This window comes from Mastomys coucha, unplaced genomic scaffold, assembly GCF_008632895.1.
Source record: "Mastomys coucha isolate ucsf_1 unplaced genomic scaffold, UCSF_Mcou_1 pScaffold16, whole genome shotgun sequence".
In the NCBI taxonomy this organism is placed as follows: Eukaryota; Metazoa; Chordata; class Mammalia; order Rodentia; family Muridae; genus Mastomys; species Mastomys coucha.
Window position 1 is genome coordinate 35,717,838 of NW_022196898.1, and position 17,305 is coordinate 35,735,142.

Sequence of the window (17,305 nt, forward strand, 5' to 3'; positions counted from 1 at the left end):
TCACTTGGAAGCTGAGAGGATTGTGTCCCTGCCGCCCTGCGGCTCCCCTGGGAGTCGTGGGGCTTCAGAATACATTTTTTCAAACTCACTATGTACAGAGTGTGAATACCATTTGAGGCCAGCTCAAGTGACTCTACCATGAAGAGCCTCCCTGCTCCATCAAAGGCTGAGATGGATGACTTTCTTCTGGGCTGCCACCATCCATTCTCCCACACTTAGAAAACTCATAGCCCTCCTCCTACTGTTGTCTGTTGGTGGTCTGCTCTGGAGTACCTAAGTCCTAGAGGCATGTGCTTCACTTTCCAGCAAAGAGCACAGTTACAAATGTGAGTGCGCGCGCACACACACACACACACACACACACACACACACACACACCCTGCACATCGCCCACTAGTGGTTTCCCAGCTGGCAGCTACACCACTGAGGATGAGACAGCAAGCAGGACAGTGTGTTCAGATCACTCTGTGTGGTTTCTGATATAACCCCATGCAGTGGAATTAAATCATAGTCACCCAAATGCATCAAGTCCTGGCCCCCAGACTTTATAAATATTACCTTATTAGGAAAAGGGCACTGAGCAATACAGAGACAGCCAGCCCTCTAGTAACATGCTAACCCAAATGAACCACAGCTACCTTCTAGAGAGAAGGCAGGAGAATTCACAGGGACGTAAGAGCAGCAACACAAACCCAGAAGAAACTGTGGCTGTATCCTAAGGCTGCCAATCACCTGGAAGTGTGCTCAGAGCCAGAAGCACCCTCTCCATAGGACTCCCAGGGCAATTGTAGATCCCCAATGTCCAAAGCCAGAACTGTGAGAGGATAATTTCTGTTGATTTAAACTGTGTGGCCATTTACTCCAACAGCTTAAAACTAGCACAATATACTTTTGGGTTTGTGTCCTGTGTGGGCCTATAACATGCACATCATGAATACAAACTTATAAGGTGAAAAGGACAGTTGGGGATTTCTTTACTGTGGAGAGTCAGTCAATATTCATTTAGAATGAGAACAGAACAGAACAGAAAGAATCCTGACCCAATACCACAGCCTCCTCATCAACCTCTGAGAATGTGGCCACAAGACAGAGCAACGTCTGGGCCTTTGCTCACTCTGCTCTGCCCGCCTGGCAGGTTTGTTTCCTACCAAAATCCTGCCACAGTTCAAGGACCAGCTCAAATATTTCTTCTGTATATGAGTATGTATAGCACTCCCTCTCCCTCTCTGTCCCCCTCTCCCTTCCTCTCTTTCTCTTCCTCTCCCTCACTCTCTCTCCCTCTCCCTGTCTCTTCCCCTCTTTCCCTCTCTCTCTCTCCCTCTCCCTCCTTCTCTCTCCTTCTCCTTCCCCCTCTCCCTCCCCTTCCCTCTCTCTCCTTCTTCCTCCTTCTCTCTCCTTCTCTCTCCCTCTCTCTCTCTCTCCCTCCCTCTTCCTCTCTCTCCCTTCCTCTCCCTCTCGCTCTGTCCCTCTCCCTCTGTCTCCCTCCCTCCCCCACTCTGAGTGAGTGTGTGTGTGTGTGTGTGTGTGTGTATGTGTGTGTGTGTGTGTGTATGTGTGTACTCATGAAGAGGACAGAGAACAACCTCAGGAGTCACTATCTTCACCCTGTTTGAGAAAAAAGACCCTTAGCTGTTTTCTGCTGTGTATGCCAGGCTAGCTGGCCCATGGCCGTCCAGAGATCTCCTGGCTGCTCCCATCTCCCTTTAAGAACACCGGGATTACAGATACAGAAACAACATGACCTGCTTTTACACAGGTTCCGGGCATTTGAACTTAGGGCCCCAGGCTGCATGGGGAGCACTTTTTATCCACTGAGCCATATCTGCCATTCTCAAATGGTTTTTGCTCCACGGAATCCTCACTGGGTACCAACTGCTTTTCCTGAGCTCTGATCATACTTGGAAGAATTGGTATCAATTCCTGTAGTAAGTTACCTACTCCCAGCATTGTGTCTTACACAACACACATTAAAATCCAGGTGAGTACTTTAATCTAACAGTGTTTGTGTACATTAGAAGAAAACAGAAGGTAAGAGTGGATGAAATATGTTCCCAGATTCCTATCACATGAAGAACGAACAAGCTGAAGCACAGAGGCACACACCAGATTAGCAGAGCATGGGTTGTAGCCAAATTCAGGTCACCCTCCCCTCTGTTGATCTGCAGGAAGCCTTTCAGCTCAAGTCTCTGCTGCCTCTCTGTACAGCTGGTCCAAATGTTCTAAGTCATGACTGTACAAACCCCCTACATTCCCAAGCTGGTGCTTATTTCCAACATATTAACTTTTTATATAAAACCCACAAAGCAGAGGTAAGTAACACACCCCATAATAATGGCTCGATGATCCGCTAAAACTTTGTAAGCAAATTAAGCCATTTTATCTGAAAATATAACTTCACAGTAGAAAAAAAATCAACTTACTTATAACATCAAGCTTTTAAATTATAATTTTATATAGTGTTGATATGAAATTTTGCTGGTCAAATATGCAAAATATAAAAATGTAGAGAAGCAAAAGATTGTGAACTGCAAAAATAAAAACAAATTCAGTAACAGACACAAATCCAAATATCCCCATGTGTCTAGGCAATCACCATATTGGATTAAATTCTTTCATACAATCATCTTTAACTCTGAATATAGCTGCTTACATCCTAACCATTATCCTTAATATTTTAAAGAGCATGTGAGAGTCATACAGAACATGGCTCCTTATACCTTGACACATTGTGCTTAGATCACCTCAAAGATGGAAAGACTAACAACTGCATATAGAGAAAATGTTATTAAATTTGACAATCATCAATATCATTAGGAACATAAGCAAAGAGGGCCAGCAAGGGATGGCTCAGTGGGTAAGAATGCCCGCTGCCCAACCTAAGACCTGTGCTTAATCACTGGGTCCTGAATGATGGAAGACTGACAGAGGCAACTGTCCTTGGCATGTGTATACACACATACATGTACACACACAACATTCAACATATATAGATAATATATATATATACACAGAGAGACAAAAATGACCATGAAAATGTTTTAAAGAATACACAAAACCACATAAAATCAAACAAAAAGTAAACATGCAGAAAAAAGTTGTCTTGTCACCTTTGCTTTGCTGACAACTCTAAGAGAAAATAGTAGGTGGCAAATATGTCACCTGGGTAGAAGATTTTTTCTAAAACATCCTTACACTATTTTAAATTCTCTGTTAAGACCACACAATTTCATTAATGTCCACTAAAAAATCAGTTTGTTGTTGTTGTTGGTTTTTTTTTTTTTTTTTTAGCAGTTCCACAATGTAAGTCAGCACTGTCGCCTCACCCTACAATTCTAAGTTCCAAAGCCCCTGGTATGTTAACAACACTGACAGTAAAGCGTGTCCGTTTCTTCTGCTCACACTGGCGCCTCTGTGTGTGTTTCCCATTCCCCATTCCTCAATCCCAATATTCAGAAGAAGAAGAAAGGAAGACACAAATGAAGAAACATTTGTCCAGGGCCACACAGCAAGAAGTAATGGCAGGGTTACATTTTATATACTCTGGTAACTTTCCAACAGGATTACAATGTAATTCAAATATGCAATTCTAAAGTTTCTAATAGTCACATTGAAAAATACAACAGAAAATTTAATTTAAAATGTAACTTAATTATCTATCTAAAATACACTTATCAGATAGTCACACGGGAAGGCATTACTGAGAAATTTACTATATAGTCATATATAGTTATATAGTCTGTCTTCAAAATCCAGTGTGCACTTTAGCCTATGGCTTACTTCAGACTTGCATCGACCTGGGTGCATGGTAGCCATGTGCAGGCAGCAGCTCCCCCTGGTGGTAGATACTACTCCCCAGCCCTGTCTTGTAACAGATCTGTTGCCACAGAGGGATCACCACAGGCCTGCGGTCACCATGAGCATTTACTGCCCTCTAGCAAACTGTCCTCAGCTGACCTCTTCCACCCCAGTTTGAGAGCAGGGCAGACAGAAATGGGTCACTGAACTATCGGAGTCACTTCACTGTGTTTCTGTACTGGCCAACTGCTCTAAGTGTCCCTCCCAGGGGTATCTATGTAGTAAATACCCTTAGAACACAGGAACAAGGCCAGATCATTTCCTGTAGCAAAAAGCCTGGGTGGGTTTTCAAGCAGCTCCCTCATAAGGCTGGAGGTGGCTCAAGCTCGGGGCTCCCAGGGACTTATACAAACCCCATGAGTGTATGTTATCTAACTGGAGCCCTGGGCATCACCTGGGCCAGAGCAAGCAGGTCACCTGCACTGCCATCAGCAGTAGTCTTTAGTCTCCAGTTCAGGAACCTTCTTTTCTGCCAGCCCCCTGAAGCTAGAAGGCTAACTCTTAGCATGGAGTAGGTTAACTAACAATTCAGGGTCCTCAGTTCTAGCCTTTAAATGTTGTTGGATTTGAGACTAGGAATCTCCCAGAGAAAAGAGTTCTATGTTTTCTATAGCTATAACCTAGATTGGTTAATTTAGCATCTTAGAGGTAAAAGCTGCTGGAGAACAGCAGGCTGGAAACCCATCGCTTTTGTTTCTTGCTGCTTGCCGTCTCTGCCCTGCAGCGAAAGTTGTGAGTCCCTCACAGAGAACCCACCGTTCACTCCTCTTTCTTTGTTAGCAGTGGTATATACTGTACCTTTCCACAGCACTTGGCTTTGTCTATGATCTTCAATGCAAACTCTTTTCCAGTGGACCTAGGAATAACCAGAGGAAAACCATGAAAGCTACAAGTCAGAATAAACCTGCCTTTCTAATTCCCTGTACAGCACAGATACCTCTGGTTGCTTAGACAGTGTGAAAAGGGGTCACAGGAGGAAGGAACTCCCAAAAAAAGAAGAGGAAAGAAGAGCCAGGCTAATTAAATCTTCTTTTACATTATTAACTTGTACTGAAGTATTTAAGTTCTGTTGTAGCAACCAAGAAAAGAAACTCTTTCTTTACTTAAACCTCAAGACAGCCTCTAAGGAGAAAGAATAAGGAAAAGAAAAGTTCATCCGATTAACAGGAAGAAGAAAACCTGATTCATGATGTCTCCTTACACTAATAATTCTAGCCACCCCAGTTTACAGTTAAATCCTTGCCCTAGGCTTCCTCCGTTACCTTCAGCAAGATCTGGTGTATGTTATTTCACCCTACAAACCCTGCTTGGCACTAAAGAAATCACTTATTAGACACAAGAATCTTAATCTAATACTATTTAATTTTTACTCAATATTGGCATGGTTGAATTTGAATGGCAAAAAAACAAAACAAAACAAAAAACACCCTGAAATGCAAACAGTGCCGCAGAGACCATCAGAGTCTTCTTAGAAAGTATTCAGAAAACATGTTCTCTCATCTGGGGCTGCTTCTGCCAAAGGGATGAGGCCCAGTCTAGAAAAGCAGTACTTAAATTGTTCCCCTCATATGGTAAACCACATCCTAACAGGTCCTTAGAAGCTACATTTTAGATGCCTCACTGTTTTCTTGGTCAACAATCTGTTTGCCAGAGTTCTGTAGCAAGGCTTCAAGAACAGGAGTTTCTTACACAGGACAGTGAGCTCTCACTGGAGATGCAACAGAATGGATAAACTGCAATTATCAAAACCTTCTAGAAAACCTTCCACAAACTATAAAAACCAGCCACTCTGAAGAGGTAGGGTAGTGTTCTATACACACAAAGACTTTTTTTTTTTTTGTCAATATGTTCATTTTCTTTTTTTGAATTTCATTTCTTATTAGATATTTTCTTTATTTACATGTCATATGATATCCCCTTTCCAAAAAGACTTTTATTTGCAACCATCATGACTATCTTATTGTTTAAAGAGATGGCTCCTTCTGATCTCACAGTCATGGCTCCTGCATCCAGAGCAATGGGCCTACAGCTCAGCACTGGGTAAGAGAGGGCACTGCTCCGAAGGTTCAATGAAGTAGCACAGTGTGCCCAGATATGTCCTCTAGACCACATACATACAAAACAATTTTATGTATATAACTGTTTTCTGCCAAAAGGCTCATTCATGGCCATGCCAAAGAGCTGGTCCCAAGGGCAGATTCTCTGAGGAAAGGGGGAAGAGACGTTTCTAATTCCAGAGGGAGACCCGTACCTGTAGGGAACAGATCGTGAGCCACTCACCTGTCCATACATTCTTTAACTACTGCAAAGTTGCCATCTCCGATGACCTTCCCGATTCTGTATTTCTCCAGAAGGGTGAATGACTCAGAGCACCTGTTTCCATTCACACCTGCAGCCAAGGACAAACGCAAAGTCTGAAGGAAACATCAGCATTTCCCTATTGATTCCAACGTACTTGGAAAATAACAAAATGCAATGCTATTATTTATAGGTCTAAGCAAAACTAAAGGAAATCCCTCAGCATATTTCCTAAGTAGAATGCCGAAACACCACGTTCCATTTGACCTTGTTGGTTAGAATCAGAAACTCACAAGAATCAATAAGCCCAACAAATCTTGAAATGCCAGTTAAAATAAATGATTATCTTCAGGTAGAGGTGACATCTAACCTGAGCTTTTCAAAATTCTCCTGTCAAGGAAGAGGAGGGGCGTGAGGTAGAGTCAACCTGAGAAATACTTGGGAGATCTCTCCTAGCTTCAAGTAAAGAAAATTCTATCTAAGTAAGGCACTTTGTTGAAGCTAATTCCTGGCACAAAGCCTTCTCAAAAAAGTGACACAATGGACTTTGAGTTAAGGCAAGTCCACCGTCACAGTGTGTCTTGTTATCCCAGACAAAGCAGAATATATTTGTATTCATCTAATTGAGAGAATCAAAAAATATCTAGGAATTTCAAGAACATAACCAGTAAGAGCAAAAGAAAGGAAGGCAGGACTAACATCAGAAACACAAGATGATATGGCAGAGACACTACATACCCTGAAGTGACTCCACTCTCAACACCTCCTTAAAGCTAACTGGACTAACAGATGATATTGTCACATCTCTATTTAGGAAGAATGTGGCACACATGGGATTCTGATGGCCAACAGGCTTGGATGGATGGTTTGCTTTATAAAAGTAATGACCAGATGGAGAAGTACCTTCAGGGCTCATGCAACGGTCAAGTTCAGGTCCACCATTTACATTGGAAGAAGATCTGCCCTGAGCAGAAATCTGCTAAAAGAAGAAAATAACCATTACTTATTGGGAGACATTTATAAACCATCAACTCCCTAGTCCTTATTGGATGGGTAGTGTTTATACAATGTCAAATGACGGATAAAGGAAATGATAGAGAACTTTTTCTCATCTTCTTTCCATTTATACAATGTAACATATTAATAAATTTATTTCACAGATACAGTCTCCAATCTAGATTTAACATCACAAAAATTGGTACTGTACTTTTTTGTGTTACTTTTGATTTTAATAAAATAGAGCATGCTTTATGAAATCATGGTTAAACCAAAATTAGTGCAACTGTTGTCCTGGGATCACAGAGAATTCTAATAGTTCTAGACTAACTCCCTGGCTCCTAGTCCAATCATTTCACTCCCAAACAACAAAACAAAATTGGTGAACAATCAAATTCTCAGTGTTTAATGTTGCTAATATTTTATTTATGTCTTGGCACTTGGAGTGTCTGAAAGTCACTCCAGAGTTGGCAGCACTGTACAAGAAAACATCTAAAAGTTGTAATGTCTAAAAGCAAACTCAGAGAGGAGATTAAAAAGGAGGTTTTTTAGAAAATGTAATTAACTTTTTACGACTACCATGTGGTCAGATCCTCCTCCATCTTCACCTGGCCTCTCTCACTTCTCCAGTCTCCCACTTTACAAACTACTATCAAGGGATCAAAAAAAAACTCCCATGGGTCTTTCTTATCAACAACATCAGCTCAAATCTTCAGCCAGGCATCCAGACCATGGTGTGTCTCCACCTCAGAGCCAGTGTTATTTCCCACCATTTTTTCTTGTGAGTTTTATACTTATATTCACTCAAATAATTTCCTTTGTTATTTATTTAAACTCCCTATGACTAACTTTCTTCTCTAAAAAGGCAAAGTGGCTTGAAATCTAGAGCACCTACATGAGTTCAGCCCTGTCAGACAATGGAGCAAAATGGCTCCTGTGGAACACAGATCAACCTCAGTCATTACTGCCTTCCCTCCAAGTGCATAGCATGGAGCTCACAATTTCTAAATTTGTTCAATCATTCACCCCAAGTTGATTCCTCCAATACAATCCTTCCTACATCAAAAATCGCCAAAGAAATAAGAGATCCAATGAAAGCTAATATCAGCCCCGTTTTTTTGTTTGTGACAGGGTTCTTGCTGTATAGCTCATGTTCATCTTGAACGCATGAGCACTACCCATCCCACCACCTCACACCCACCAAGACTCCTGAATGCTGGGATTACAAATATGCACCCCCATTCCCAGCAGCCTAACTGTTAAAGGAATAAACAATAAGAAGAATGAAACTTTTCTGCAATGTTAAATATCAAAGATTAATAAAAGGAATTCCACTGATTACCCCCAGGACTCTGAACAAATGGACCAGGGGGGCTGGGTCACCAAATTCTAATGAGTAACAATGGCTGGGATCTGTTCACAGATCTAAATCTCATTGCCCAGAATGAGACGGCCTCCACCTGGCTGGGTCGGGCGTGGCACATCCTCTGCCTACAGCACCTAGAATTCCAGGACACAGGCCTAGACTTCTGAGATGTTAGGACTTGGTCCTGTGGCCCACTTCCTGCTTGCCCAGCTTTCCTGGAAGCAGCTAACATTCTTCTAAGCCCCTCTCTTGGTCTGGATGTTCTGACTGACTCCAGGACTCTCTAAGGAGCTCCCTAAGGAGGAATGGCTGGAACAGGCCCACTTACCTCCAAGCAACCACTTCAGAGTGTTTACCCACTGAGTTCCTGTGGGCCTTTCTAACTCTCCCAGTGTTTATTCTGAGTAAAAAGTCCTTTCCTTCCTGATCCCCATTCCTTGTGCAGCCGAATAATTATAAACCCGCTTTGTACTGGGATTCCAGGGGGACAAAAGGCATGGACAGAAATCAGGAAAAGAACAGGTGTTGGATGCCGGTTCTCTAATAAAAAGTGCCAAGTGGGGAAGCCATGGGTGTAGGAGGCGGAGGCACCCTATGGAGGGAGAGGGCTCAGAGCCAGGTTAGGGCCATGTGCATTCAACAGAAGCCTCAGTGAATCAGCAGGAGTCGTGGCTTTTTAAGCAAACAAATGACAGAAACCATTTTTCAACTCTCAAATTGACATTTTTTTTTAAGTGCCAAAGCTTTTCAAAAATCCCTGCATTGACTTAACAGGAGTGACTTATCCAATATATTCCTCTACTTGAAAATAAGGCTTTCACTTTTAAAAAGCATGCAAAAATAACATTAGAAGGGATAATTTTACTGTAACACAGATGAACTGAGGTCATATAGAATGAGGAATAAACGTAATAACATAGATTTCCCTTTCTTTCCTCACTGTTTGGTTGAATCCACAGCAACCACTGGTGGTGTTGAAAAGGAAGTAAAAGGATATAAAAGGGAAGAACATTGGCCATTACCGACCAAGACTGGTAATTCTATGAGACACATGAGAATAGTTAGGCCACTCCTTGAAGCCTGCCCATTCCAGGTCAGGGCCCGATGGCTGAAGTAAATGCTGAAGGGCTGAAAGAGGAAGTCACATCACCCAGGATTACCCTAGACTATGCCTTTTAACCTCCCAGTTTATGATCACATTCACTTAACTTCCCCCCACCATGAAGCTTGGCTCTCCAAGGCCATAAAAGCTGGCTTTTCACCATGTTCCCCAGAAAGACTGCTGGTGAACAGGAAACGCTATTGTTAAATTAGAAGGCGTCACATTCCCTATGGCCTGCAGACAAGCAGACCAAGAGGAACACATGGAGAGCCACAATGACTATATCACACTATTATTTCCTTTGCAGATGCTCCTGTCCCAGGCAAGAAGATTACCCACTTACTCATGTCATTTGACATTTGTAATGACATGGTTAATGGTGATAAATGCAATCTACTGTGTATGTAAACAGGACTCAAGCCAGTGGCTAGCTTGCTGGCCTTGTAGATTGGCTGACTGAGCCCCTCTGATCCTGAGTCCCACACCTCTGTAGGAGGAATGAGTCGTCATAGCCTGACTAGCGGCCCATAATGGCACACACATGTTCAACAGCTCCATCTACATTTTACAACCTTAAGATCTAGCACAAGGAGACAAATGACAACAGAGCATATGACCTGGCCAGCCAATCAGGTGGTGCCAACAACAAGGGGGGGGATGTCATGGACCAAGGGGGCATGGGTGGAGGGTATAAAGGCACTCCCCAATCCTGCAATAAGCAAGTCTGCTTCTGCTTCTCACCTGACTCCAGGGGACTGTGGTGTTGAATCTGTACCTTCTAACTCCATACCCCCAAGGACCATCCCAAGAGGCTGAACGTTAGGGCAACACACCTCCATAGACAATGTGGTAGTCAAAATCAGCTAGAACTTCATCACACCTGTGAGTAATCCCTTCAGGTAAGATCCTTACTGGATCTGCGCAAGAGACTGGCAGTATCATAGAGCCTCTCGTCTAGAATGTCTACATGCTAGGAGCTTCATCACCTCTAGGATCCAAGGTGTCACGGTTGCCTACTGCAGCAACCTCAGTCTACTACCACGAAGAGCTTCTAGTGTCCAGTGCTCTCAAGCAAGGGGCAACAAATATGAACACATGTTGGTTATATTCAAATAACGTTCTTACAGTTGCTCTGACTTACAGACACTGATTTGCATGGGGATCACTGCCCCCCAATCTACCCTAATGTGTTGCAGCCCAGATAAGGGCTGAACTGTCCCCAAACTCATCAAACCAACTGAGAAACCACCATGAACAAACATTGAATCTGGTATTCAATGTCATGATTTATTTTGCTAGGGCACCGAAGTCTTCAAAACTACTTAATCGGCCTCTTTGTTTTTGTTTCTGTCTAACAAAATCAATTATGTTCAAAGATTGAGTCACCACACAGTGTTTCTGGGGAAATGAAAAGAGCCTCAGAGTGACCAGGCTCCCTAGTTCTGAACATTATTAACTTAGTTTTAAATTCACCAGAAAAGCCAGAGCTCCAGGGAAAAGCAAAAATGTCTAAGGTCAGCAACTACTATGGATTTACATCTCACAGCTTTGAAAAGAAGGTTCCAAGTTCAGGAGGTCAGAGTTACATTTTAGCTCTGCCAATCAGGTTAGACACAAAAGCGCCTTCACCACACCTCACAAATCTGGGAAAGCTTTCACCACCAGCAGGACCCAGGAGACACTGTCAGATAAAACGTCAGCACATCAGACAGTTTATAATCTCAAGATGTTGGGTGACATTCCATTTGGACTTTGTTCTTCCTCCTTTCAACCAACAAGAATGCTGGCTTTGGAGAGCTCCCAGGCATCACCTCTGCATCAGAACTCAGGCATTTAAAACCGTGTGCCCTGAGTCTGAAGCCCTCGGTTACGGCTGCCTTAAAAGTCTTCACTTTGGACAGATGATGAATTAAAGTTCACGGAAATGTTCTCTTCATCTATCTGGCAGTCCATGACATACTTAGTACTCTTTATTGCCTGTCTGCTCCCCTGCCCCAAATGCTATGATTTAAGGACAGTAAGTAATCCTGCAGAAGAAAGCTGCCAGCCACATCCAAGGGACTTGGAGATGCCCTGGCAAGGAAAAGAGCTTGCAGGCCGAGGTCAAGGTCAAAACTGGGAAGGTGAGGACTAGGGGGCTGGCGGGTAACAATGTCAGCGGTGGATTCCAAGAGTAGAAGAAAAAACAGTTAGCAGGGAACAGGATAAAAAGATCAGGGGAGAGAGAGTGGTAAAAGTGGTGAGGAGAGAGACAGTGGTGGCTGCCAAGCAGGAAGATGGACAGAAAGTTTGGGGAGATCCGGATGGAAAAGAAGGGCAGCCTAAAACAAAGGTTCTGGGTGGCTGGCAAAAAGACAAAAATGCAAAATTGCTGCTAGCACAGAAAGGAGCGGGCCATCCCCTCCCAGGCTCAACCGATGACCTGTTCCGACACCTAAGATAATATGGTAATAGACGATCTGGCTTCCAAAGCCAGGTCCCAGAAACAACAGCTGCATGGCATCCTTCCTCTGTCACACGCTTAAAAAGGTAGCAGCCACCTTTTCAGGACAAAAAAGTTCATCCGTGCTAGAGTCCCAGCAGGGAGGAACAAGGTCTTCCAAACTTCTACTAGACAAAGATCGGAGTCTTTACAATGAATTATACATACAGAGATACACAGCCAATTGCAGGGGAGGAGACAGTTTATTAAGTGGGGCACAGAAGGAGCCTGGAAGTATTCCATATTTTGTCTGTGTCCTGGCACTCAGAGGGCAAAAGAGAAATGGGGCTGAGGAGAGCCCTTCAGTGACCTTCTATGGCTCATTAACAGAATGTGCATGCTCCCCTGGCTGAAAGAAGCTCGGCAGACTAAGGTTGCCAGCCCCTTAGTAGCTGCTTTTGCCTTTCATATGTTACTCTATGGAACCTCTTCCTCCAGCTTCCTAGACTCCCGCCTCCAACCCAACTGTCAGCAAAACAAGAAGTCACCTGGAAGTGGATGCCCCATTCCCGCCAAGCCCCAGGTAACTCTAACCCTGTCGTGTACCCTGCCAGCTAGCAATAAAAGATCCTGCCAGAACCACCCAATTAACCTGCTCCTGAAATCCAACTAACTTCTAAGAATATGTGGGGAGATAAGTATTGACTGTTGTTAAGCTGTTAAGTGTTGTGATATCTGAAAAGCACAGAAGGGCGAGGAGGGGCAATTTGGGAAGGAAAGTCAGTGAGACAAGAGAGAGAGAGGAGGGGGGAGTGGAAATAGAGGAAGGACAGGACAAGAGAGAGAGGGGAGGGTGGAGACAGAGGAAGGAGAGAGGTGTGACACTCCCTGCCCTTCTACCTGCTCCTCCCTTCCCTCAGCAGCAATTCCTAATAAACTTTCTGACCCCTCAACTCCATCCCAGAGAATATGGCCTGTGGTGGGGGCCCTGAAATCTATGACAAGGCTGTCCCTCAGGTACTGTGACCTGCAGCTTCCTGGGCTCTGAGGATGGTACTCAGGATGCCTAAGATCTGAGTACTTTCACTCTCCTGGAGCAAGGGCTCTTGGTCAGAATATTTATAAGTACATGGAACAGGGATATAAGAGAAAAGCTTGGCCAGGCAATGGTGGCGCATGCCTTTAATGCCAGCACTTGGGAGGCAGAGGCAGGCAGATTTCTGAGTTCAAGGCCAGCCTGGTCTACAGAGTGAGTTCCAGGACAGCCAGGGCTCCACAGAGAAACCTTCGGTCTGACAGTTCTTGTGCTTACCTTCCTCTTTGCACACTACTGCACACTTGTGTGTTTCATGTGCAACTTCCTTCATGTGAGACTGAGCCTGGAGACCCCACGGTTACAGGAAGAACATGGAAGCTGTCCTGAGTGCTTTCTCTGTGTTTTGTCCACCAGTGTTTCAATGCATCCTGTGAACCCTCTTTTCACAGAAAACGGCAATGTGACTTCCCCAAGGTCACACAGCCAGTGAGGGACACACCAACATCAAACCCAGACAGTCTGACTGGAGTCTGTGCTTCTAATCACAGTGCCTGTATCTGCCTCCAAACAGAGAGAAAGAGCTCTCTCAGTGGAGCTCTGAGACTGTCCATGAGGCTGCACCCTAGGGTTCCATTCCACCTCTATCTCTGAGTCAAAGCTTTGTGACTTAGTTGCCAAGGCTTAACTGGGATTGGTTGGGAAATTTGCGGAATTCTTTAACAACTAAAGAAGGATAAAAGAAAACTAAGAACACCAGGAGACTAAGCTCTCTTGCAACCATTCAGGAACTGACTTACTGCAAAGTCCTGTGGTACCAAGACCGGAAAGCAGAAGCCTGCAGTGAAGGAGACTTCTGTCTGACCAGCTTCTCCTCAGGTAACTATCACCAAAAGTGATCACACTTTTCAGAACAGTCATCTTCCCCAAATCCAAACAAAGGGGAGCCAAGTTTTAATACTTAGAGACTCAATTTTGGAGTAGCAGCCCACCAGGGATCTGTGGCTAGCCAGCACTTTAATAATTCAGTGTATAAACTTTTGCTCTGACATGGCTGTTTTGAGCCATCTGTTAAGACTAGCTCTTAGAAGCACAGGCCCGGCTCTCAAATTCCAGCTACTCCCCAGGCCACCGAGACAGCTTTTCCCACAGGCCCATGTACACCATCCTCTTACACTGAGACGTTACGGTTTGAGTATAAAATGTCCCTCATGGCCTAAAGTTTTTTTGTTTTTTTTTGTTTTGTTTTAATGGGTGGGTTGTTTTAAGTCAGTTTCATATAGCCCAGGCTTGCCTTGAACTTGATACTTGAACTTCTGATCCTCCTGACCTCATCTACTAAATGCTAGAATTGCAGGCACTGGCTACCATACCCGGGAGTATACTAGGGATCAACTCAGGGCACTGTACATGCTAGGCAAGCATGTAGCCCTAGATTGCCTAGAATTCACCATGCAAATCAGACTAGCCTTGAACTTGCAGAATCTTCCTGTCTCTGCTTCCTACTTGTTGAGATTACAAGCTGGAGCCACTACATCTAAGCCAGTTCTTCTAATAAATGTGTCTAGTAATGTGTAGTTGGTACAAGTTATGTATTCTCCTATCCCTGAATTTACCATCAGTCTCATCCCATGTTTCAACTAAGGTACATAACCAGGCAAGCACAAACCAAGATAATCTGTATTACTCTCTTGTTCTCATATCCTTCTCAGGGCAGGGCAAGCTGAGCTTACACTCAGGTGGATAATGCTATCTGCTTTGGGAAGCTGAGAGCTCCATGTACCCCCTTCAAGGTATAAGAATCCTAAGCTTGATGCCTTTTCATTCCTTGTCCATACAGAAGTAGTAAGCAGCCCTTGCTATTCATTATAATCGTCAAAAAGATCCCTCGACATCCTTAAAGAAAACTTCTTGGACCCTATTTGAGGTATTTAAGCAGCCATTTGCAGAGACTGTATGCCTGAGAGTAGCGTATCTGCACCACTAAGGAAGGAAAGCCGATGTACTGACATATGTGCAGCTTTGTACAAACTTTAGTACTTTCAATGCATTTTACCATATAAACAATCTGACTGTCAACGAAGGAAATGTTCAGTGTTTAATTATTTACTGATGTTTTACCAGGCTCATTTTATCAACTTAAAACACTAGGATTTACTAAATCAAGTGAAACCTGTTAACATTTTGTAAGTTTCAGCCTTGTGTATTAATATTCTCCCTATTAAGTAGCTTATTAAGCCAACCACTAATTTTGCTGCTGTTCTTTATATTTTCAACACCGTAAATAATGCCTATTTATGCTACATTCCTCACTAAAACATACATGCTTTTCTTGTGCTACCTTCCTGTAGGTATGTTATATTGACATTTTAGACTTCAATAAAGTCTATACTTTATGTTCACCACATTTCGTTCAACCTCTCACAACCCTGCATTCCCACAGGATTTGAACACAAGGGAGAGAGTTAAGAAGACCAGATAACTTGATGCCAGGACCCAGTGCAGCTTTTACAAGCTCACAAACAGACCACACAAATAACAGAATCACATACATGCACCCCATCTCCTCCTTCGTACCTTTAATCCTCTGAAACTGCCGGGGCTGGTTGGAGAGGAGCTGGAGGACTTGGTGGACTTAGGAGTGGAAAGCTGGCTGCTGGGGGTCCCATTCACTGACCAGGAAACAACAGAGGAACAGCCATGAGAACTCCAAACCACCAGATGGTGGAAACACTATGCACATGCAGGAAACGGCTCTGATGAAGTTTTCCTTCATTCAGAGCCCAAAGCAGGTGACAAATCAGCAGAAAGCAAAAGCAATGTATCTTACTGCCATTACGTAAAGACAAAGTCAGACAAAGGGTGGAATTAGAATTATTTGCAATAATAGTGTCCCAACGATGATATAAACAAATATAGAAGACAATCATGGAATTACAGGTGTAAGTGAGAGACCCTGTCCACACAGCCTTCCTTCCAGAAAACACAAATGAATGACTGGCTACTGTGTTTGCAATGGTCTATGATGACGGCCATTACAGACTGCTAGTATGCATCTTCATCTTGGTGTTTACTAATGGGAGTCACAGAGAAATGCTTATGGCTCTTCCAAATCAATTATAGACTGTAATCCAAATACACAAGTGCACGTGTATATACCTGCCTGCCTTCCCTCCATACATCCTACTTTTGGTGCTAAGAATTGAGCTAAGCCTCTTGTATGTGCTAAGCACATGCTACACCACTGAACTACAACCTTAACCTTTAGGTATATTATTAATGGAAAATGAAAGCACTTATAATATTTATTATTTGACTGAATGTCATTAAAAGATAATTATTCAAATTTTTAAATATAGGCTAGTTATTTTTAATCTTCTCTTTTTCTTCATAGTTTAATTTGTCTGTTCTTTAGCAAATGCTGGTAGTTTTCAATATACCCACTTCTACAACACCTCTATTTGCTTCTTTGGTTGAAAGCTTAAACTGGAGTCTATGCTAAGCAGATGGTGGCTAACCCTGTTCATAAGGGGAGTTAATCCCAGGTTAGCCTTCAGGGTACTGGTCAACCAACTTAGTACCCTTCACATATATCCCCAATTCTATCATGTAGATCTATTTCTGCAGTGACCTCATGAAGCCAGTGCTTAATATCTGGGATTAGTGGTTTGCTCTCCTCTTAGAAGTACTTGTAATTCCTCCGACTTCAAAAGTAATCCTCAAAAGCTTTTACCCAAAGCAGATGAAAGCTGGCATTCATCTTTATGAAAAGCAAAATGAAATCCACTTTTAATTTTAGACATAAGCAGGCAGTCAGCATTACTTCAGATCATCTGAATTAAGTGGACACATGTAAAGGTAGAGGTCCTGCACAGGCAACTCAAAAACTGAGTATCAGGGCTGGAGAGATGGCTCAGCAGGTAAGAGCACTGACTGCTCTTCCAGAGGTCCTGAGTTCAATTCCCAGCAACCACATGGTGGCTCACAACAATCCATAATGAGATCTGAGCCCTCTTCTGATGCATCTGAAGACAGCTACAGTGTACTTAGATATAATAATAAATAAATCTTAAAAAATTGAATATCAGTTCCTAAGTAGAGGCAGAAACTGTAGATCAAGTAACATATATGATCAGCTAGAACTTTTAATTTTCCTTACTCTAAATCACTGGGTTATCTAGATTTTCCTCTCTCTCTCTCTCTCTCTCTCTCTCTCTCTCTCTCTCTCTCTCT

The 17,305-nt window shown here is 43.2% G+C and overlaps 1 protein-coding gene and 1 long non-coding RNA gene across 11 annotated transcripts in view; one reads left to right on the forward strand and one right to left on the reverse strand.

Moving 5' to 3' along the window:
• Positions 1 to 17,305, reverse strand: part of Dclk2 (doublecortin like kinase 2) — a 138,842-nt gene that overhangs the window by 24,216 nt on the left and 97,321 nt on the right. For 5 of the 9 annotated variants that reach the window (XR_004119619.1, XM_031374254.1, XM_031374252.1 and 2 more), the window contains 4 exons: positions 15,650 to 15,744; positions 7,057 to 7,129; positions 6,136 to 6,244; positions 4,654 to 4,711 (listed from right to left, as the gene is read on the reverse strand). Coding sequence is in view for 7 of the 9 variants with exons in the window: in XM_031374254.1 (XP_031230114.1) it covers positions 4,654 to 4,711; positions 6,136 to 6,244; positions 7,057 to 7,129; positions 15,650 to 15,744 (335 nt within the window). In the remaining 2 variants the exon portion in view is untranslated. Of the gene's footprint in view, positions 1 to 4,653; positions 4,712 to 6,135; positions 6,245 to 7,056; positions 7,133 to 15,649; positions 15,745 to 17,305 lie in introns of all 9 variants that reach the window. The other 4 variants (XR_004119618.1, XM_031374253.1, XM_031374251.1 and 1 more) reach the window with 1 other exon arrangement.
• LOC116093078 overlaps positions 13,767 to 17,305 on the forward strand; it is an 8,583-nt gene continuing 5,044 nt past the window's right edge. For both annotated transcript variants that reach the window (XR_004119621.1, XR_004119620.1), the window contains exon 1: positions 13,767 to 13,951. This is a non-coding gene — a long non-coding RNA (uncharacterized LOC116093078). The remainder of the gene's footprint in view (positions 13,952 to 17,305) is intronic.